Raw genomic sequence first — 22,738 nt, 5'->3', positions numbered from 1 at the left:
ATAAATTAGAATCCACGTTTCCAAACATAGAAATTGATCTCAGAATCTTTTTTTCAATGATGGTAACAAACTGTAAAGGTGAAAGGTCATTTTCTAAACTAGAGTTGATAAAGAACGAGCTCAGAAATAGCATGTTGCAATCAAGATTAAAAAGTTTTTCACTAATGAGTATAGAATGAAAAATCCTGCATCGTATTGATTTTAGTGATGTCATTAAAGCTTTCGCAGAAAAAAAGGCTAGAAAGAAAATGTTTTAATGGTGACGATTTTTCTTGAATTAGTATATTTTTGACGACATAAAATTATCTTATTAATATATTATGCTGTCTCGAGTCTTTTACAACTGAATATTATTTAAAATTTTATGTTCCTGAAATAATTAGCCCAGGGCCCCATGACGTCTTAAGACGGTCCTTTGTCGTATGACAAAGCAGTGAACTTACATTCCTGCCAAGTTGTGGTTTTTTCTATCGTTTGCATTTTTTATGGTAAACATGATATTTTTTCCCACTGTCAATATACTAACAGCTAGTTGCCGACTAAATCTTACTGTAAATTCTTCCAGCGTAGTTATTGACTATACTCGCGCGTGCTATGAGAGCGTCATACGACTCTTGCGTCCTTAGTTAGGGTATAAGTGTTGGGATCGGAGTGGTACAACCAAAAACGACTGTTTTAACTGCCGTGGTGGTATTTATTAACGCTTAAAAACTTAAACCAGAAGTAAGTGAACCAAGTTGTCAAACTCATATTGTTTTAATGTAAAGGGCAATTGCCCATTACCCCCTCTCCACCCCGACCCTCTTTCGCGCTTTTCGTGAAGTCTTTCCATCGCGCCGTTTTTAAACGGCGCCCTCGAACGGTCGAGAAAGTTTAGATTAGAGTTTGCTTGAGTGAATTAAAATGGCGGCCTTCATAGTCGGGGTTTGTTCAACAGTTGGTAACTCAAGCTGGCTGAATGAACTTGTAAGAATTAAAAACGTGAATACACAATGTAATTTTAATTTATTGCCCAAGTGTCAACTAACAATAAAAGCTAACGTGTAAAGTAGGAGAAATTGCTCTTAAAAATAAAGATTCGGGCAGCAAAGCTGATAAGCCTTTGAAGAAAATGGCATTGTAGAGCATAGCTTCATCATGACTACTGTTTTAAGTAATGAAATATTGTAGTATTGTAAGTATTGTACAGTTAATTCTGCCATTGAACGATTCGTTCTAATTTTAGCTTTGGTTTCATAACATTTTGGTATGGGTTGACTAGATATATCCTCATCAGGATTAGGCATATTAACTTCAGAATCGTCTTCCAAAGTGGCAAACTGTCGTTCAACAGCTCTTTTTCTGGGTCTTCCTCTTTTTTAGGCGTTTGAGGCTTACATTGGGTTTTTAGCTTGTTGTACAAAGCGACCAAATTTTCCACATATCTTTTCGCAGTATCAGAATTTATTAATTTTTGGTACGAAGTCTCGAAAGCACGAAAGGCTGCTAACATTCGCAAGGTATGCTAAAATATCTTTCGGCAAATTTCCTTCCATTTAAAAATGAATTCAGTTCATCTACAGCCACAGACTAAATCGAAAACTGCCTAAAGAGCTAAGCCTAGCAATAGCAGACGCCAAATTTTTGTAATCCCGATCTCCATAGGTCTCTCTCAGATGGCGAGTCAAACCAACCATTGTACGACCTTTCTCAGTAGAAAATGGGGAACAAATGCATCAATGTTTCAACCCCCATCGACGGGGCCAATGAATTTGGTTAGTTATCTATTCTTGATAACTTCGGTTCATATACTTCTGATCTTAATTTACCTCTGACATTTCAAAATACGTAAAAAAACTCGCCCAAAGAAAGGAAAAGTACCCAAAAGGTCGCGAGCCTATTAACCACCTTTAAAAAAGTTAACGAAAGGCTAAGAGAGAGGGTTTTTACTTTTTCTAAAATCAGAATACGAAGAATTGTAGTCTCAGTAGGGCCTGAATGGTCACTCTCCTGCCAAAGCGGAGCAACAAAAAAAAAATATATAGTTAGAAAAAGTTAAAACTGAATTAAAAACTTAAACTAAAGCTATATCAGTTAACACTTAGGTTAGTACAATAATATTGGGGTGTTTTCAGTCCGCTGCAATAATATTCAATCTCCACCCTTAAAAACATTTTAAGCTGTAATTCATCTGCATACACGCTTTTTTTCGTTCCCAAGCTGAAATAGGGATACATTAAAAGCCGGTTTTCACGGGGCGAAAATCGGGGCGAAATCGGGCGAAAACCTGCCGCCACCGAAAAAAATTCGGCGCGCCGAAACGAAAAGTCTCTTTTCGCCGGAGTAGACTGGAGCTCTACTTTTTGGCCGCCGAATATTGTCGCAGCCAACAATAGGGCCGTATGATCGTACGTCACTCTGACGTCGTTTCTCGATCTTTTAGGTTTTTTTTTTTGGTAAAATAAAATGGCGGCCGCGATGAAGTTGAGAGTTTTAAAAAAGGATGTGAACAATGAAGATTTTATCGAGAAGATTCCCTCATTTCTCTGATGAGATTAGAAAAACAGCCTTGTTCTTTTCTCTTTCGAAATATATTTCTCACCCATATGGATTTTTTATACTTGCGATTATTCCTATTTAACACCTGAGTAGCCAATATTATAACCGCAAGGTTAATAACTCCTAAATTGGCTCTAATTAATGCTTGGCTATTGTTATCCATTTTATTTTTGGGAATATAAATAAATAATCAAGCAGACCATAGAGCAGACTACTGAAAGAAGAGAGGAAAAAACGGGCCAGACATACGGAATTCTCTAAAAATGGAAGTTCAATAAAAAATAAAATAAAGCAGACGACAGAAAAGAGAGAGAAAAAAATATTGCTCGCCGAAAAAACGGCTCTGTGAAAACCTCTCGCCGCGGTGATAAGCGAAATTTCGGTGCGAGAAAGCGGAATTTTGCGCCAAATTTCGGTCCCGTGAAAACCAGCCTTAAGGCTACATTTTCTTCAGCTCAAAAAACGGGAAAATTACACAGCAATTCTAGAATTGACAATTGACTGTCGTTTCTACATTTTCTGTTTGTTAACTGTTAAGTGTCTATACTGGCAGAAATGTGCAGCGCAATTCTGCAAACGCTATGCAAAAGTAGAAATATCAGCTGCTAGTTTAAAACTGCAATTTTACCACATTTATAGGCATGTTACAGGTCTGCAAAAATGATGGAAAAGTAGACATCCAGCTTCCAATTTAAAACTGCAATTTCACCACATTTATGGACATGTTACAGGTCTGCAAAAGTGATGGGAAAGTTGAAATCCAGCTGCCAATTTAAAACTGTAACATGACCATATTTATAGACATATTGCAGGCATTCGAAAGTAGGAATTTCTATCCTGCGGTATTTAGGGTGACGCATGGGTAGATTTTTTTCTTTGGGTTATTTTTCGGGATGGTCGAGCAAGATAGAAAGGGGTGATTTTCATTAAGACTGTATGTTTTCTTGCTCGGCCTTTGACCCGTTTATTTTAGAATTTTTTTATTTTTAGGGTTTATTTAAGGGGTTGGTAAATTCTTATATTTTTTAAATTGTTTGTTCGAATTTTTCTACAGTTGATCCCCGCCTACATCTTAACCCTAAAGCTAGATTCCCACTCGACGGAAAAGACGACGGCACCCTGGCAGAAAGGGGTTCGACCGAAAAGTCTTTACGCCGAGCCCGACAGAATTACCGTTCGGTCGGGTGCAAGTTGTGTTCTATTTTTTCGGCTGCATTCGGCGAATACGTCGGTGTTTCAGCCAATGGCATTATCCCACGTCATAAATTTCATGAGCGCACGCATACGCGGCATTTTTTTGAGAGCTATTACAAGTAGTGGCTGACCAAGGCTTAACGGAAAGAAAAAGTAAAGTTTAATTAATGGAAGTAAAAAGATATTAGATGTTAATAAGGAAGATTTTATTGATGAGGTTAGAAAATATCCATTCTTCGTTCGAGTGATAATATATAAAACATTGATTGAAAGGTTGATATAAGGGTGAACTATAGAATTTTAGCATCTTTAGCCAATTTATGAAACATTGATTTTTCATTTTTCAAGAGAAAATGCGGTGAGTTGAATTCTACAATTCGGCCCTGATCTAGAACCATCACCCTATGAAGAGTTAAAAGACAACCATGTGGCCGCATTGTTTAAGCCAGTATAATTACTAGATATACTAACTTGTCGTACTCCAAGATTGTGTTTATTCTGTGCGCGATGGTGATGATGGTAGAGTTGGCGAATTCGTTCTTGATGGTCTCTTGAATGAGATCGTCGGTGTCCATGTCGACCGAGGCCGTCGCTTCGTCCAATATAAGAATCTTAGAGTTCCTCAACATGGCACGAGCTAAGCAGACCAACTGACGCTGTCCGACGCTCAGATTCTGTCCTCCTTCGGCCACGGGGTGATCCAGCCCATGCTCGAGTGATTTCACGAAGGATTTTAGGTGTGAGTGTTCGAGGGCGGCCCACAGTCGCTGGTCGTCTTGTTGCCCAAAGGGATCCAGGTTGAGTCTGAGCGTACCCGAGAAAAGGACGGGCTCTTGGGGGATGATGGTCAGCCGCGATCGTAAATCGGACAAGCCCAATCCCTCCGTTTCCACTCCGTCTATGATAATCTGACCGCGCACCCCCTCGATGAGACGGAAGAGCGCCAGCGTCAGTGACGACTTTCCGGAGCCTGTTCGCCCCACGACGCCCACCTTCTCTCCGGCTTCTATTCGGACATTTATATCATTCAAAACCAAATCCAATCCTTCGCGATATCTGGTGCTATAATTGCGGAATGTAATTTGTCCTCGTTGAGGCCAATCAGATGCAGGTTGAGATTCTGGTTTATCCCACTCAGCCTCAGACACCAAACGACAGTATTCGTCAATTCTTTCTATGGAGACGACATTTGATTCCAAACCAGTAGAGGCAGCGATAAAGAGTTTCAGAATTTGCAGTAGCTGTGATTTTTAATATATTAAATCAGTACTTGTTAGTAGACAATAGACAAAAAAGAAAAATCTGCGCAATGGCTTTTCAAAATTCAGGAGATATTCTCATTAGCCAATTAAAGAATATATTATATTTGAAAGATAAGACATGATAACGACTTAAGTGTATAGATAATGGTATATCACCAAAAGTATATACATTTAAGTCTCGATCAAGCAGAGGTAGAGTGCTAGGTCATGCCCGCGTCCTCTATTTCCTATCCACCTTCGGGCCGTCCTACTTCGAGTCGAGGGACTTGGCTATATAAAGTCGGGTCAGCTGTGTAATAAAGTGAGTGTACAGGCTCATCTTGTTGCAGTCTGTTCAACAGTCTGGTTCATTTAGTCATCATGATAGTATCCTGTTAAGTGGCAGTTATCACGGATGGTTGTTGGTGTTAGCTGAGAGTTAATTAGCTAGTGCGGTAGGCCCATTCACCTTCTAAGCTAAGATCTGTTTAGTTTTAGGGTATATTGACCTTGTTAGATGCAATCCAGTGATTAGGTCCTTTATGACTAGTTTCCGCTCGTTAACGTTCTCAGTTCGTGCCATCACTTCAGTAGGCCTAAGATGGAACACAATTGGATCTACTTTCACCCTAGTAAGTGTTGCTTTTAGCTACCTCCGAACGGCGCACCCCTAGTCTGGCGCTCTCACTTACCATCCTATCACATGCATTGTAATTAGCCATTATCATTATTATTTACTTATTTCTTCATGTAACAATTACTAACCCTAATGAACCTGAATCAAGAGATCAAATTTCTTTATTGGTCTTGAGCTCATTGTTTCAACCTGTAACCTAGCTTTTACAGCAAATCGGTTACACAAAATTTTTTAATTTAAACAAAAACCTACAACTTAAGATTCTTTCGTCATCCTTTGGGTTTACCGCGATGATGTATAGTTTTTTTAATAATGTTATCAATTAAGATCCCATTTGTCATTTGTTAATTCGACGTTTTCGATCTACTAACCTTTATATTGTCATGATGCAAAATGACGAAATTAACATCATAAACCCTATGCTCATCAGAAAACCCCCCCTCACAGCCGATTTTTCTGATGGGCATCTGATGAGTACCATGAAATCACTCTCATTAAGATATCAATTTCATTTTTTGGTCATCGATGCTTTTGATGCCAGTTACTGATGCAGTTATGCAGGCGTATATTCGTCGACACTAAGTCACGAACTCTACCTCATGAAATGAACAACAAGCGCTTTAAATAGGATAACGAACCAGAGAGTTCGCAAATAGGGAGATATAATTGACATATGTTCAATATCATTTTAATTACTCAAGGAACGAGATAGTTAATATTTTAACGGCTGAATGTTATTCGTGTAAGTTAGGTAAGGGAAGAGTGGGGTAGGTAACCTTGCGTTAGGTTAGAGATTAGGTATTTATAAAAAAATATAAGAAGTTTTTGTTATATCCTTTTATATTAGTTAGGTTTCTTTAACTCTTAACTAATTATTATGAATGGTTCTGTTGAGCATTAATTAAGAATGACAAACAACAACCACGATTCTCGGGTGCCATATTTGATCTATGGTTTATTACAGCTTGCTTTGAAAAGTTCGTTAGCGACCCGTAGCGATGAGTATAAAAAATCATTTCAACCGAGAATATCACATATGTCAATTACGTAACATGGTACTAAATATTACTTTGCACTAAAATGTACTTTGAATGAAAGAATATTGATCAAAGTATAAAACGTGCAGAGGAAACTCGGTCTATCAGTAATCGATCAAATAAAGTGATATGAGTGTGAATCGCAATGAGAGAAAATTCAATAAAATCGACCAAATAAAAGGAGTTTTCACAAAAACACAAGTTTTTGAATTTTGTAGGAAGGAAAACATGGTTTCACAAATAATCGAAGTACGAACAGGTTCTTTTACAGTTTCCAGCCCTTTCTCACTAAAGATAGTGTAGAATATATTCTTATCGAGTAATCGGTTTTACCATTGCTAAATGACCTAAATAAGCTTCTTAGATTTTAGTCTTAAAACGTAGCACTTCATCAGTGTAGTAACGCGAGTAAAGTTCTGAAAAGTGTTTTTCAATGCCGCGACTTGAAACGACAATTAAAGGTATTATTGATAACGTAACAGCCCCACTTACAAGTATAGTGGAAGTAATTGTACCTAACCTAAAATTACATCGTCACTAAAGATGATACAGCGATATTAATCTCCCATTCGAACCCCTACATGCAATTCCACCTCGAGATATTTTTTGTTAATTCAGTATCCATTAGTCTTTTTGTACCGTCCCACTTTAGTGACGTTTCACTTTCACGCTAAGAAAAGCATTATCAGGAGTTAAGCAAAAAACCAGCGGGGATTTTAGCATATAGCAAATATGTTGGTTTACTCGTTTGGTCATCATTCGTAGAGCTTACCCGATCGGCATTAGCCAAGATCAATCCTACAACATCAGCTGACAGAGTCCCTTTGCTCATAATTAAGAAAATTGCGGTGCAAAACATCAAGCAGTTTCCCAAGATATTGTAGCGTACTGACAGCCATCTGTAAAGAAACTGTAATTTATTGAATAAGAGTTGCGATTTGGAATGCCCGCTTTGCTTTTCAACGTAGTGTTTATGCTGAAAAAGCTGTCGCTTCAAAATGAAAAATAGGAGATTGAAACCAGGCTTTAATTACAAAATTAGTGAACGAGATACCTTTGCGCCATGTTCATCATATAATTAGAGGCAGTACATTCGTCGATCAGTTTTAGGAAGTGTCGTTCGAAGTTCTCTCCAGCGTTACACGCCCTGATGACAGTGGCGCCACCCACTGATCCTCCCGCGTGCGAAAACAGGAAGGAATTTCTCAAGCTTGTTATCCGCTTGAGTTGACGATTGCTCGACATCAAGAAACGCTACGAAAGATAAGGGAAAATCTTCAGTTTATATGCCATATTACGGAGTATTTCCCCCCGGGAGTAGGCGCCTACATGCCTTCTACAACATTTTGAAAAAGTCCTGACTGACTCACTGATAATCAACGCCCAGCCCAAACCGCTTGCCCTAGAAGGATGAAAATTTGCAGGAACGTTACAAATAAGTAGTAGGCACGTACTAAGAAATATTTTTCCAATCCGCCACCATCTTAATAAATGGCGCCCAGAAATATAAAAAATCTTCTCTATTCAACAAAGTCCGTGCAATTCAACCGATTTCACAAATATTAAATATACTGGTTTCCTTTAACCCATAGACGGGCTGAATGGTCTCTGGGTTCGATTTGTTGCCATCTTTTTAAATGGCTGCCAAAAACTTAAAAACCCATCTTTATGGAATAGTGTCCGCGTGAAAAGTGATAAAAAATGTCCCGACTAGCTGACGGGCAACGCCGCAACGCTGACTGCCTTTGTTCCTAGGGTGCTACAAAAATATTAGTCATCAGTAAATTCTACCCATTCTTTATATCATTTTGATGGAAGTTCCTATTACACACGAGCGATGCCGCGGGTAACAGCTAGTAAAATATATTAGGCCGAAACACTTAAGCGCTTCAATATTTCAATGATTTGTAGTATTTTTTTTTATTTAGCTGGGTGGAAAAGTCTCAGTACAGTCGTGGCGCCAAGGCCTCTTTCTCGTCTCTTTAAGGGCTCTTCTACAGGGTTCATACAAACCTGGAAAACCGGGAAAACCTGCAAAAATCAGGGAAATAAATAGTTGACAAAAACCTCAGGGAAAATTCAGGTAAATCAGGGAAATTTGCGTCAAACAGGGGCCGAGTAATTAAGCAAAATGTTCATAAACATACCCTTCATAGGAGTAACATTACACTATACTTTGGAGGCTCATAACTCTGGTTATATTACAGATACGGGGATGCCCTTCAATTATGTAATAGTCATAATTCCTCCCCCTCCTTCGTTAACATTTGCTCCATAGGATAATCCCTATACGGGAAGAACGTGGAAAATTCAGGGGAGTATATGGGGAAAAACCTGGAAATCTCAGGGAAATTTGTTTTCCAAAGATGTATGAACCCTGTTCTACGCTTAATAAAACATTATAAAAATAAAAATCATGTAAAATTCCTGCTGTATTCGGAAAATTTCGATAATAATCTTAAATATGTTTAATGTTCATTGGTATGTTTCTATTTTTCAATAGTCTCGGTTCAAGAGTTCCAAGCTATAAAATGCAACCAACTCTAAGATGATTTAAAATCAAAAGCTGCCATCTCTCACTCGATAGGAATTCCGTGTTTAACCACGACTATTAACAATTGATATTAATAATTACATATGACATGAGATGAAAATCTAGTTCCTACCTGAAGTAAAACGTATCCAACGACAACAACAATGCAGGGAATTATGAATAATGGTAAGTATATCGCAATTCCAATCGTGAAAGCCACTAAAAGTACTAATCCGCAATTGGTTACCCATAAAACTGGAGGTAATTGCTGGTCGAGTGCGTCGATATCTTGGGAGAAACGATTGAGTATCCTTCCTACGGGAGTCGTGTCGAAAAAAGACATGGGAGAGCGAGTTACGCTGTCCAGCATTTTATCGTGTAAAGATTTCGCCACCCTTAGACAGTGAAAGGCGTTCATCATTACCATCAGAAATCCCGTAAAGGATTGGCCTAGACCAAGAAGGACTAAAACAGCTATACGGGTTGTCTTTAAGTGTGGGTTAGCCTTAAAATCTTCCTTAGAGTCGGCGCACCACAGAGACAGCCAGTACACTGCCGCGAAATTAAAGATTGTAGCACTGGTGTTTACTACTTCGAATATCGCAAACCTTGTAATACCATATGCTTTAAAATATTGTTTGTATTGCGATAAGGATATCTGCAAACGCCCAAAGTGAGCAGAGTTTTTAGTTCTCAAGAAACCAAGATAATTCCAAATTCACCTCGTATATTAAAGAGTACGTACATTTCCTTCTTTGAGCGTCTCTTTTGTCATGAGTTTTGCCTCATCTTCATCCGAGGCTTTTCTTTGGGATGCAAGATGAAATCTCTCATCTTTGACTTTAAATGTACTACAAAAATTGAATTTCCAAAATTCATAAACAGCTCTTTAAATTTAAAATAAGGGCTATCTCTACAAGTATTACACGCCACATGGCGTTTGTCCCAAAATATTCCAGTCGAGTATTTAGTAATTTTTAATTTAGCTTGCGGTAGAAAGTGTAGATACAGGTTGAAATTCACTTACGACCGTTCTTCTTTGCTCTCTTCGCTCATGTGTTGCGCGAAATAATCTCTAGCCATTCCCTGACGACTGATGATTTCGTCATAGGTTCCCCTCTCGATGATTCGTCCGTTGTTCATGAAGAAGATCTCGTCCACTTCTCGGATGAAGCTCAAGTTGTGCGTAACCAAAACTCTGGTCTGTAAGAGATTGAATTCCTATTTGTAGCCTGTTCGAGGGATTTGCGAATAGAGGCAATTTGTGTCAGTGAGTGATTAACAGCAATAGTATATTTTGTTCATTTTGAGCCACTGTTATTGGAGTTGCGCGGATTTATATCAAAATCTACGTGGCTTACGAGATGTCAGCTGATATTTATATCTCAGTAAAGAAAGGAATTGCTATCCGGCTTGCTATATTGAACTACTATCGAGATTTAAACAACGACATGTCGACCAAACATTTTGATTGATCAAAAGCGCTTTGAAAGAAGATATGAGTTGCGTTTTTTACTTTTTTTCTAAGCAATCCCTTTGGTCCGAGGACTTCATTGAAGAGATGTTTGGCTACGTGCGAGTCAACCGCCCCCAACGGGTCATCAAAGAGATAGACATCGTCATTTCGATAAATTGCTCTGGCCACGTTGACCCTTTGCTTCTGACCACCACTCAAGTTGATACCCTATCACGTAAAATTAGTAAACTAAAGCATTTCTAGCGAAATCTATGGAACTATGATTATAACGTTGCCACCCCAGGTTTTTAAAGTACAGCGCATTATGTTTTAGAGTATTTTTCCGCAGCTTACCGTGAAACACATCTTATATGGAATGCGTTCGATAAGATCCACTGTCCTCTGTTAAGCGCGACACCTTTCATCATTATTAGCGTAGCCAAGGAAGACAATGTAATCCTGTTAAGCCACACTGGATGGAAACAGTCTTACAGTGTTACATCCTATGCTTTCTAATATCGCATATTCATTCGCTTCTGCCTTCCCTCTCCCATTTAATAACGCACGTTTGAGCTTCATTTCAAAAAGTGCTTAAGAAGCAGGATGAAGCTATTTTAAAACCCCACCTTCATTAAATGGCAGTGCCATAAATTAAGGAGGAGTGGAAAAGGAGACGTAAACTATGTTCGCATTTACATGGGAATGTGTTCAGAACTAGTTCGCCCAACTCGTTTTGAAACCGTCTTCATTACCAATTTGAATTGATTTCAACAGCCTCGGTTCACACTTTAAGAAGCCTGATTTCTATTAATCTGTCAACTAGGACTTCCATTAGTGTTGTCTGCTAAATAGTTGAAACATCCTTAACAATAGTCTCATATCAAGTAAAATATCCCAGAAAACTAGTTTTTTCCCTTTTGAAATAACCCTGAAAACTAGAAACAAGCCTTCAAAAATTCCGAACCCATTTAAGTTTGTTTGCGGACCAATTTCCAAAAACCGCGTTCATAATTAGTTTCTTGAGTATTTAGTTTTGTTCACACTTAACTTTTAAAGCGTTTTGAATCGATTAAAACCGGTTTTCCATGTATGGGTGAACATGGATGAATTGTGTGCTGAACTAGTATTCTACAGCGCGAGCCTAAACTCGAAGCTTGCTAGAAACGAGGGCTAACGGGATTCATTTGGTTCCTTCTTGTCACGTGTTTTACTGTTTCTATATTGAGATACTATTTGCGCTCTCTCTCCAACACAAAATGTACTATTTACAAAACACCTCTTGCTGATTGTGCAATTGGAAATCTGATGCCGCTTGCCAAAAGATAAGTTAGAAGCAAGTGTTACACCATCCCCCTTCCTCCCGTTGTGGGAGTTAAGATTTACGGTTGTCATTCTAAAAAGCGAGTACAATTCTCCTTTTCGACTCCTCCTTGCATAAATAGACGGATATTGAGGATTGCCAAATCCAGATTTCACTGCTTTTTGTTTTACTATTAATGACTTTAGCTCCTTTTTTTAACCCGACGTCACTTTTCAAAAACCGAACTTTGGTTGACAATTTAGCTTTTTTCTTACAAAATCTTTGGGTTTCAATGATACATACTCTTTCTCCAATCTCAGTTTCGTCGTGAGCGGGTAGCTGGTCGAGGTCTTGTTGGAGGGCGCATGCGCGTATGATGCTGTCGTATCTTTCCCGGTCCATTTCGTCTACGAAGAGTATATTCTCTCTGAGTGAGGTGTTCTGGATCCAGGGCTGTTGAGTGACGCATCCCACTCTCCCGGCTACTCTGACTTCCCCTTGCACCTTCCGCATCTCGGAAACTAGAGCGGACAAAAGCGAAGACTTGCCACAACCCACCGGACCAACCACGGCCACCAAGGAACCACGGGACACTTTCAAATTTATGTCCTGAAGAGATCCTGCTGCTTCGTCCTCCAGGTTCCAATGAAATATTCCCTTCTTAATCTCAATTGCTGAAAGTTTCATAGAAATGAATTGATGTTAAGGTTGTTCAAAATTGACCAGTGGTTAGAGGCTAGTTCAAAAATATCTAGAAACTATCAAAAAGGGACTTCAGGCGTGTAAATCATGTTGATTAGCCTTTTTTACAAATAAGATTTTTTAATAGAGAGAGATAGTTGAGTCTTTCCGGGGTTTTCTTTGATAATTAATTAAAGCACTAATCCCAAGGATATCCAGCCCAGAATACGTTTTAACCTGCGGTATAAAACTACTATGTGAAAACAACCTGATGATCAAAGGAGGATTTTTATATATCAATTCCCTGGATTGGTTGCTCTAGTTCTGAAGAAAATCTTTAAATTCTACCAGTTGATTTTTGAGATGAAATTCATCTGCTTGTGTTGGAATAGTTGCCGGAAATAACTAAAGACGTATCTCATTTTCTCAAGTCCCTAGTTAATTAACATACCATATTGGGCGTCGCTAGCCATCTGCTCCACGTAATGCTTGGTTTCTCCACGACTCAACAAGTTTGCAATTCTTTTTACCGAGACTTGTGTCTGAAAAGAATTTCTTTTTGAATTTGTATTACTTAGAAATGTTTTAAGAAAAGGAAAGGTCAACGTGACAATCCTGTATCATTCTTTTTCTATGAAAAATACCAAATTGTTGGGGAATGTTTTGTAAAATGAAATTAGTTGTTGTTATTTAATTTCATAACTTTGTTTTAGAGTAGCGCGATGGCAATCGAATGATTCGCAACATCATAAGGACATATTTATTTAAAACGAAAAGGCTTTCGCTCAACTCGTCGAAAGGGTTCATGTCAAACTCGTGTCCCCAACTTCCTACCCCCATTTGTTGTACCTACGGTTACTGGTATGTTGTGCGTGAAATCTAAGACCAGAAAACAAAGATGGACTTGAATTATAAGCTAAAACCGCCGTTCTTCTAATGGCATCTCCTTTCGTCGCCCCTAGCTGGAGAGTCCTGAAACTTTTTGAATCATAGGTCATGTTATGCCTATGATTTGAGACGAAAAAGTTTCTATATTGGTTGCAGCGTGGTGCTAGAAAGGCGCTTCCCTGAATAAACCACGCGCTATATCTTCATTCCAGTCCACCTATGTTTAATGATCTTTCGTGAAATCGAGCGAAAAAAATTGCCTAAAAGTTAGGATGATTCAAATCAAAATATAACGGCTCTTTTTGAGTTGATTTGTTTTTTGAATAGAAATTCCTTCCTACTAGAATTAGGAGCTTTAGTAAAAGACATTAAATTCTTTAAAAAAATTGCACGTAAAAAAATATTTCGCGTCGCTCACCGGCTCAATCACTCAACCAGTCTTGGAAATAGCACAGGTCCACAGGTCAAAAACCAGTTTATTAATTGCTCGGACCAGCTTTTTTATTCGAAATCCGGGGGTTGCTGGTCCTTGGAACCAGTTTATTAATTGAGAATATTTATGAAAATTCAGGAGGGACCAGTTTAAAAATTCTAGTCATTATAAATTTCTACTCCACGGATATAGACTCCTAGCCTTGACTGGATCTCATTCTTGCCTTCCTTGCTACAACCACAGCTCACTCGATCACGCTTTGGCTTCACACGCTATAGAAGCCCTTCCACACAATGTTTTTCCTATGTGAAAGCGCGTGTTGGACTGTTGGTAATTTGGGGCTTTTTCGCTCGACAAATCCAAGGAGCCAGCTTTTAAGATGACCGGCTATGGGAGGAACACAGTTATTTAGCCCTAATTTTGAAACTACTGGTTCAAATCTCTTGAAATTTTAAAGAGATGTGCAAAACAACGTTTGCTATTTTCTGCAAATTTTCAAAAATTTCCCTTTTATAGTTTTTTGCATAAATATTAGAACGAAAATTAGCCCTACTTAAAGGGCTTTGTCTTCGAACCGTTTTATAAGTTTCTTCCGTTTCACTCGATCGAATGTCTTGAAATTTTAGTGAGAGGCATATTGAACGGTTTTAAATTATGATGCAAAGTTTCGAAGTTTTTAAACAAACAATTCACTTCCGGAAAATTCATTAAAATTTTGTTTGTGAATAATCCTACAACCTATTTTGTCGCTTAGGGAAATTTTAGGAAAAGAACTATTCGTTTTAAAACTTCGAAATTTTGTACGATAATTTAAAACCTTTCAAGAGACTCGAACCAGTGAAACTGAAGGAAACAAATTTAAACTGTTTGAGACTAAGCCATTAAATTATGGTAAATTTTCGTTTTAATTTTCTTATTAAAAGCTTTGTAAGAGAAAAACTTTGCACAAAAATAGCAAACTTTATTTTGCAAATCTCATTAAAATTTTAAGAGATTTCAACCAGTATTTTCAAAATTAGGACCAAAAAACGGTGTTCCTCTTATTGACGGCAATGTTAAGAGTTCACTCTGATTTTTGACTTAATTTTGCTTCTATAGCCCGATCGAGTGGGCTGTGCGTCAACGAAATAGGATTAGGACAGGTTTTGGACCTGTAAACCACTTTATTAATTACTCAGACTAGTTTTTTTGTTCAAAAACCGAGGGTCACGAGTCCTAGGGACTTGTTTATTAATTCTAAACTTTGATAAATATTGAAAGGGGACCAGTTTATTAATTAAAGATTTTCGTCCAATTTCGACTCCTTTCTCATTGCAAGGAGTCTTAATCTTATTTCCTAATAGATAGTTTTCACTCATGGAGGATTCATACCATTTACACCAGGAGGCCGGGCTATCTGGAGGACAAAAGCAGACGGGTTTTTGTCCTCCAGATAGCCCGGCTTCCTGGTGTAAATGGTATTAATCCTCCATGTGTGAAAACTATCTATTACCTCAACTCCTAGTCGTAGTGTCAGGTTAGTAGTAATCAGTACAGCGTTGCCAGACGTACGATAATTATAGTACAATGCGATAATTTTATGAGTTACTATAATTATGACGCTGTACTAGTAGGCTAAATTCGATAATTCGGCTTCGGCGTACGATAATTGTACGATAATTTAGAGGGAAATCTAACTAATCTGGGCACAAAAGGCTCGCTAGAGGAAGAAAAAGGTGAAATAGGATGAAATTATTCATGTTTTAAATCCAAAGGCAGGATGGAAGAAACGTTTGGAGACGTTATTTGTCCATCTCCTTCAGGACCCTTGTAAATATTATTAAGTTGTACCGATTTTAGTATAATTGCAAGGTCAATCAGAACACCGCTGGAGCGTATGATAATTTTGGTTGAAAATCGATAATCTTTTGGCTTTCGTACGATAATTTAGTCAAAGATGGCTAAATAAAATTATTAAAAATGATTTGGGACCATGCAATTTTATATTTATAAATAAATTTATAGTGGGACCAGTAGTAAAATAAATCGCACAGGGGTAACTGGTCTCAGGGACCAGTTTGAATATTGTTGATGTCGGGGTCACTGGTCCCGAGGACTATCTGAAAAAAAAACCTTATTTCCATGGCTGATTGGGATAAGGATTAGTGGAAATACTACTTTCGTGAGGGCTTCAGCCCTTCCAAACTTGAAACCCTGGCGACGACACTGACTATCGGAAAACAGGTAATTTATTTAGTAGAAGAAGCACATACTAGATTTATCTTTGACCCTCCCTGACACCGTTCTTACCAAAACTACTGTATTTACTAAATCCGGGAAGGAAAGCATTGACGTTGCTAGTAATCGTACCAACTGAAAGGAGACGAAAGCTTTCCTCGAGGTGAGAACGTTATCTTCGTTAACCAATACGTACATGGCAAAACACGGTGATGTAATCTGAATATTTAGAAACAATAATTGTAGGAATGAAGGTAAGAGCGTGTGTAGGCCATGAAGTTCAGTAGTTTAATAGAGATGACGACCAACAGATAAACATCTTTAACCAGTCTAATTTCGTCCCTGGATTGTGGCATTATCGTCTATCTTGAGCCTTTCGGAAGCGTGGATATTTCAGGGGCATCTGACTTTTTGAATTTAGTTTGAGCGCTTGGTGGGTACAATTGCATTGTTATCTAGTCACGTGAAATAACAGTCTCACCCATTTAGAACACGTGGAGTGGTAGGTTCCGGTAAGGTTGGGAGAGGCTAGATTAAATTTTGATGGTTCAGGTTAGGTTAAGTTTGGTTAGGTTACGTAATTATTTTCTTTCGGGTAGTCTCCGTGATTTAAAAATAGACTCGACTCGAATCAGTTATGTTTGATTATCCATTAAATATAATTATATCCTAATGAGATTTCAAAATAGTTTTTCATCAACTTACGGCGGAAGAAATATTTTTGAACTTGCCTTGCTCCACATAGTCATATGAGACAGTTAATTTACGTGACTAGATTCAGTGCAATGCTTCCGTTTATTTAACCAAAGAATACGGAGCTGAAATCTCTACAGCTCTGTGTGCCTGGTGTACCTTGCATTAGCAGTTACTGAAATAGCACCCGCGATTCCAAAACAGCGGTATTGTTCAAAACTGCTGTTTTAGAACTAGCGGATTTTGTTTTGGGAAAAGCAGTGTTTAACTATAGATTTGAACAATTATCAACTTTGCAGTTTACATTACCTATTAAGTTCAAATAGATATTCATAGCCTAACCTTACCTAATTGGGGTTCAAAAAACCGAGCCTAGTCCTTCTTAATCGACTACCACTTTTCACATCCCGGTTGTACTACTCTTTACTGAACTGCTGTAACGGTACACCGCGTTTTCAAGAACCGCTGTATTGGGAACCGCCGCAATTGGTAAACTGTGTTTTAGGGAACCGCGATTATGAGAACCATTAATATTTGATCTGCTCATACTGGAACCACTTATATGAGGGCTTCAACGTGTCTGATCGATAATAATAATACACTTATAATAAATGTTTTACGTTCGTACCAAAATTGGTATGAGACTAGATATAAATATGTTCATTCCTTGTAAGAGGCCTTGTTTCTTCATGAGTGCAATTTCTTTCTTCCTAATTTCAAGGATGATTCTGTGGAATGATCTCTCCCAAGCGTACAATTTCAAGACGCGGATTCCGTTCAAGATTTCGCTCATCATTTTCATCCGATTGTCCTTCAGCTTCATAAGCTCAATCTAATAAACGAGATCACAAGGAGAATAATCAACATCAAGGTCATATCTCTCCACCTTACGGATGAGGGTATTGTGTGTCAGTTTCTCGCTGACGAACGTCTCATCTCGAGTGTTCAAAAAAGTTAACATCCCAAAGCAAGGCCGAACGTATTTACTGTAGAGTAACTGTAAACGGCATATGAACAGCCAAGTTTTTCTATCCTAACATATTTTCTCGCCCCAACTAAAGTCCGCCACTGAAAAATTTCGCCACCCCCCTTAAAGGCATGAAACTTAATTTTTGGATTGGAGGTTGATTCTGCACGTGAAGAGCTATTCGGCCAATAGGGAGACGGAGTTCTTAGCAGACGATCGGAGTTTTTGTTTTGGCAGATCGAGTTAAAATAACGAAACAGATTCTTTTAATATGAATTTTGCTGTATCTTTTTTTCTCTTCTAATTTATCCATTATTTTAATTAAATACCGTCTTTAAAAAACATTAGCATGCCACACGATACGCCGTCGCCGTAAAAAATGTAAACACCGTTCACATGGATGAGCCCTCCACGCTTGAACTTACGCAGCCTAAAATCAGCCCCACCTACGTTAGTTCGAGTGTCCACCGCTGTGGAACGCTGCTTCAAAAGCTTGTTCTCAGTTCTCGCGAGCTCGGTTGGGAATGTAAAAGAGCTCATCGTCACAACTTTCAGACCTAGAGGCTATGACAAAAAGCCAGAAATAGGACCTTGATGTTGATTATTCTCCTTGTGACGAGATATATAAAGAAACCATTCGCGAAAACTCCGAATATGGTGATATTGCAGTAAAAATTAACATTCGTCTCAGTAAAGCGCAACGGGCGAACTGTCACGCGAGCTTAAGTTCGAGCGTGTATTTGAGGAGTTTGTTTATTCGAGTGCGGGTAAAAAGCTCTATAATATCTCGAGGGCCTCAAGTTAAGGCATCTTGTTTTTTTTGGCTCTGAATGCGTTACGTAAAATTTACCTGCAATTCTTTGTATTTCTTTGTGCTGAGATAGTTCAGTGGAAGAAGAACGACAATAGGTACTATGCCAGCAAAGGCTGAATAGCCCAGTTCTTGATACACGAAGGTGAAACACAGTACTGTTTGTACCGGCACCGACCACAAGAGGCCCAGTTGCGGCGACAGAATTTGGAATCTGTTCGTGTCGACGTACATCGTGTTCAGTATTTCGCCCATTGTTAGCTCACGCCGATCGCTGCTTGTCAAACGAAATGTCTGTTTCGACCAATCTCATCAATGAACTAGCGTCCCACTAATCCACGATAATAACTTACTTTTTTGTACAGAACATGCATGGTGGCGGATCTGAGTCTCAGTCCTAGTTTGGTGTGAAAAATGGCGCTCCCTTCTTGCAAAAAAGATTGCGCGAGACCGGCCAGACCGTAAAGGAAAGCGTAAAAAATCCCCTTCCATAATGGATCTTGACTCGTCGAGTAATCAATGATGGTACTGTAAACGTGAGTAAACTGGTTAACTCGGTTCCAAAGTTTACTCAATTCTTTGTCAATCTCAGCCTCTAATAGAATAAGTTTTAAATAACACGGCTGACCTACAGAAACAGAAAATGTTTTTGTTCGTGAGGTTGGACCTTTCTCTAAGCTTCAGTATGAACAAAGAACCAATTGAAAGCGACAAACGAACTTAATTTCACGCTTTAAGTGAAAACAATGTAGATGTCGCTCTTCTTATTTCAATTTAAACTTATATTATCGGTTTACCAAGGGAATTTTATTAATTCACTGATGATGTAATGCAGTTTCTTATATGGCTGACAAAATTAAATGGTTTACCCTGTCAAAAGGGCAGGACCAACTGACACTACGTCGGATAGAACTTGCAAAAACACTCCAACAATCAAGATAGGCCCGACTGTTCTCACCAAGGACCAAGCGATTGACTTGCTTTGATATTTGGTTCCGTTTCGTTCTTCTGAAAAACTTTTCATTTCCATTTCATCGCCGTCACTTTTGGTCTTAGCTTCTTCAGGTTTCCAGTATTTTTCGAAAAGGCGTGAGACAGTCAGCGCTCGCTCCGAGTCATTCAAATCGAAGACATCCGATGGCTCCAGGTTTTTTCTCCAACCTTTCCACAGGAAGCTAAAATTCGTTTAAATTTAAAAGAACAACTTGATTGATAGAATAAAAATACAATGAGCTGCTCTGTTATAACTTCTTCAAGTAAGGGCAATAATATAAGAACGTACACTCCTAAAATAAGCGTCATTTTGTCACTCAAAAAGTATGGCGACAGTTCAATTTTAAACGAGCCTCTATTGACGCAGTCAGGTTTAACAAGATGGATTAAATTTTGAACAAGGAGTGTTTTACGCCGTCAAAACTAACCATGAGCATTCATTTTTGAACAAACTACCGTCATATCAATCAAAACTTAACTCAAGCATTCACTTTTGGTTTTGAACCGCTTCTATATTACCATTCAAAAGTGAATCTTAATCTCTTTCAATTTTGAATAACCGCCATACGCTAATGACGCGTTTAGACAATCGTTGCGGCGTTCTAGGGGCGTTAAAACGGGCGTGTTTTTGGCTTTAAAACAAAAGCATTATAGGCGTTCAAACGGGAACGTTTTTGGTGTTCCACTGAGAGTGTTTTAACCTCTCCGAGTGACGTTAAATTAAATAGGTAGTCCCATCAGATTCCGCAAGCAATACTATATTTGTGTGTAGAATAATCCTTGTTTAGAGACTTCAAAAAAAAAAACACTTCGGCTTAGACTGTTAAATCAAGTATTATCCGTAATAGGTCTAGTGAACCAAAAAGTAAACAACTGACTCCCGAGGTAAAATAAAATATGGAATTTGATTTTTGTGTTTGTAATGTAACGGGTCAGAGTTAGTCGAAAGTTAAATACACATCTAAATAGTCCGGTTTAGGTTTTATAATGGAAGGAAGCACCATGGTGGTAATTCACTGAAAGGACTAATAGTAATCGGGTAGTAGCTTCGGAGTTTTCTTTCTTTTTATGATGTGCATTCACTTTTAGTGCTTCGAACCACAAATCAGCTTTGTTGTTATATAACGTTAATACTCATTTTGGCAAACTAAGATTATCGTTGAGGTGAAACGAGAGGATATTGTTTACACTTCAACTGAATTTTGAATGAAGCTTTGAGAATGTAGGGTAAACAGTTGAAGCGTCGAAAAATGGGCCTTTAGAAAGGAATAAAGGTAATATCTTTCCAAAATTTTTACTCTCCATTTCTTATTTATTCCCTGTTGACTGATTTCCATGTGTCCAAGTCATATCCTTATTGGAAGTGAAATGTCGTTCGCTTTACTGTATATTCGCTATGCTTTGAATACTGCTTTAATATTCCGTAAATTCCATATCAAGATAAATAATTTTGTAGTAGTAGTCCTACTCTTGACTTTGAGAGGTAATATTTTCGTTTTGCCAACTTGTTTAATAAAAAGCAACTTTTCGTCGTTGTTAATGTTTAAAAATAAAATATTTGTTAATGTCGTTTTTACAGGCACTATATTACGTTCTTTGAAGTGCACCAAGATCGCTCTTGTTTGAACGCTAAAAACGCTCTCGTTTGAATGTTAATCCTATTATAACACAAAAACGGTTACGTATGGATAAAAATTTTGTTCTCGTTTATGGCCAAATCGCTCACGTTTGAACGCCAAAAACGCTCTCGTTTTAGTGATTATGCAATCACATTTTAATGGCAAAATTAGGCCTACCTAATCTGAATTCTTCATTAGCGTGCATTTTTTAATATCAATATTAGCGTTCAAATATGAACATTTCGTAAATGTGTACAATTGAATACAATTTATGCGTTCAAATTTGATTGCTAATGCGTAATACCACAGTGGCACGATATTCAACGCTGAAATATTGAATTTCGAAGGTTTTTTTAGAATGTGAGAACGGGAAAAGATTTACCTGGTAAGCCATGAAAGAACCACGCGTGAACAAAACGAAGCTTCGTCTTCCCTTGATTTCTTAATATTTTAAAATAATCATCATTTTAAGGAATTCTAATTGAAATATTTTCATTTTTTGTTCCATATAAGGAATACATACAGCTAATAAGATTCATTATTTAGCCATTGCTGCCATTATCTCATGTTATCTAAGCAGGTTCTGTGAGAAGACGAAATTGACCTCGCCAGAAGTAATATAAGAAACCTCCCTAAAGTTTACAAGGGCGAATGTTTCCCGACACATCCTGTATATACCACTTATACTGCCGTTAACAAAGGTTCAAAAATAGGGCCGCGTAGAGCGTAGGAATACATTCTCTGATCTCATTGTAATTTTAAACTTTTACAAAGAAGTAATTCATGCCGCATTTATAGATTTTGATGATAATCAACCTATAATAATTTGAAATTTCACAGGCAGTGACTAGGGTATGAGATTTTCATAGGTGTTTGCATAAAATTTGAATTAAACCCTTACCTTTCCTAACAATACAAAGAGAGATTTTAAAATGGTGCCATTATCTATCTCGATATAATAATCTTCTATTCATAATTTTCATCTTCTTGGCTTCATAACAAACTGGATTTTCGTTTCGAAATAACAGTTTTCGAATATTTTTTAGCAAAATCTGGATTCTTATGTTTCTTTGAGATTTTCATAGGTGTTTGCATAAAATTTGAATTAAACCCTTACCTTTCCTAACAATACAAAGAGAGATTTTAAAATGGTGCCATTATCTATCTCGATATAATAATCTTCTATTCATAATTTTCATCTTCTTGGCTTCATAACAAACTGGATTTTCGTTTCGAAATAACAGTTTTCGAATATTTTTTAGCAAAATCTGGATTCTTATGTTTCTTTGAGATTTTCATAGGTGTTTGCATAAAATTTGAATTAAACCCTTACCTTTCCTAACAATACAAAGAGAGATTTTAAAATGGTGCCATTATCTATCTCGATATAATAATCTTCTATTCATAATTTTCATCTTCTTGGCTTCATAACAAACTGGATTTTCGTTTCGAAATAACAGTTTTCGAATATTTTTTAGCAAAATCTGGATTCTTATGTTT

General features: G+C 37.8%; 1 protein-coding gene across 1 annotated transcript; it reads right to left on the bottom strand.

Moving 5' to 3' along the window:
* Positions 1 to 3,917: 3,917 nt before the first annotated feature.
* LOC149596240 (multidrug resistance-associated protein 1-like) lies at positions 3,918 to 20,508 on the bottom strand. Its single transcript, XM_089861406.1, has 16 exons — positions 19,496 to 20,508; positions 18,980 to 19,154; positions 18,666 to 18,920; positions 17,477 to 17,680; positions 16,228 to 16,374; positions 13,069 to 13,159; positions 12,240 to 12,610; positions 10,697 to 10,864; positions 10,208 to 10,383; positions 9,926 to 10,031; positions 9,799 to 9,838; positions 9,314 to 9,732; positions 7,702 to 7,901; positions 7,420 to 7,546; positions 4,204 to 4,973; positions 3,918 to 4,134 (listed from the first exon to the last, which is right to left on the bottom strand). The coding sequence occupies exons 1-16, from the start codon at positions 19,654 to 19,656 to the stop codon at positions 4,023 to 4,025; spliced, it is 3,522 nt and encodes a 1,173-aa protein (XP_089717532.1). The 5' UTR covers positions 19,657 to 20,508; the 3' UTR covers positions 3,918 to 4,022.
* Between the last annotated feature and the right edge of the window lie 2,230 nt (positions 20,509 to 22,738).

Source organism: Phalangium opilio, unplaced genomic scaffold (assembly GCF_054372755.1).
Source record: "Phalangium opilio isolate 3A_F unplaced genomic scaffold, DU_Popi_V2 ptg000390l_1, whole genome shotgun sequence".
Lineage (NCBI taxonomy): Eukaryota > Metazoa > Arthropoda > Arachnida > Opiliones > Phalangiidae > Phalangium > Phalangium opilio.
The sequence above is the reverse complement of the archived record's forward strand: the minus strand, read 5'-3'. Positions and strand labels throughout refer to the sequence as shown.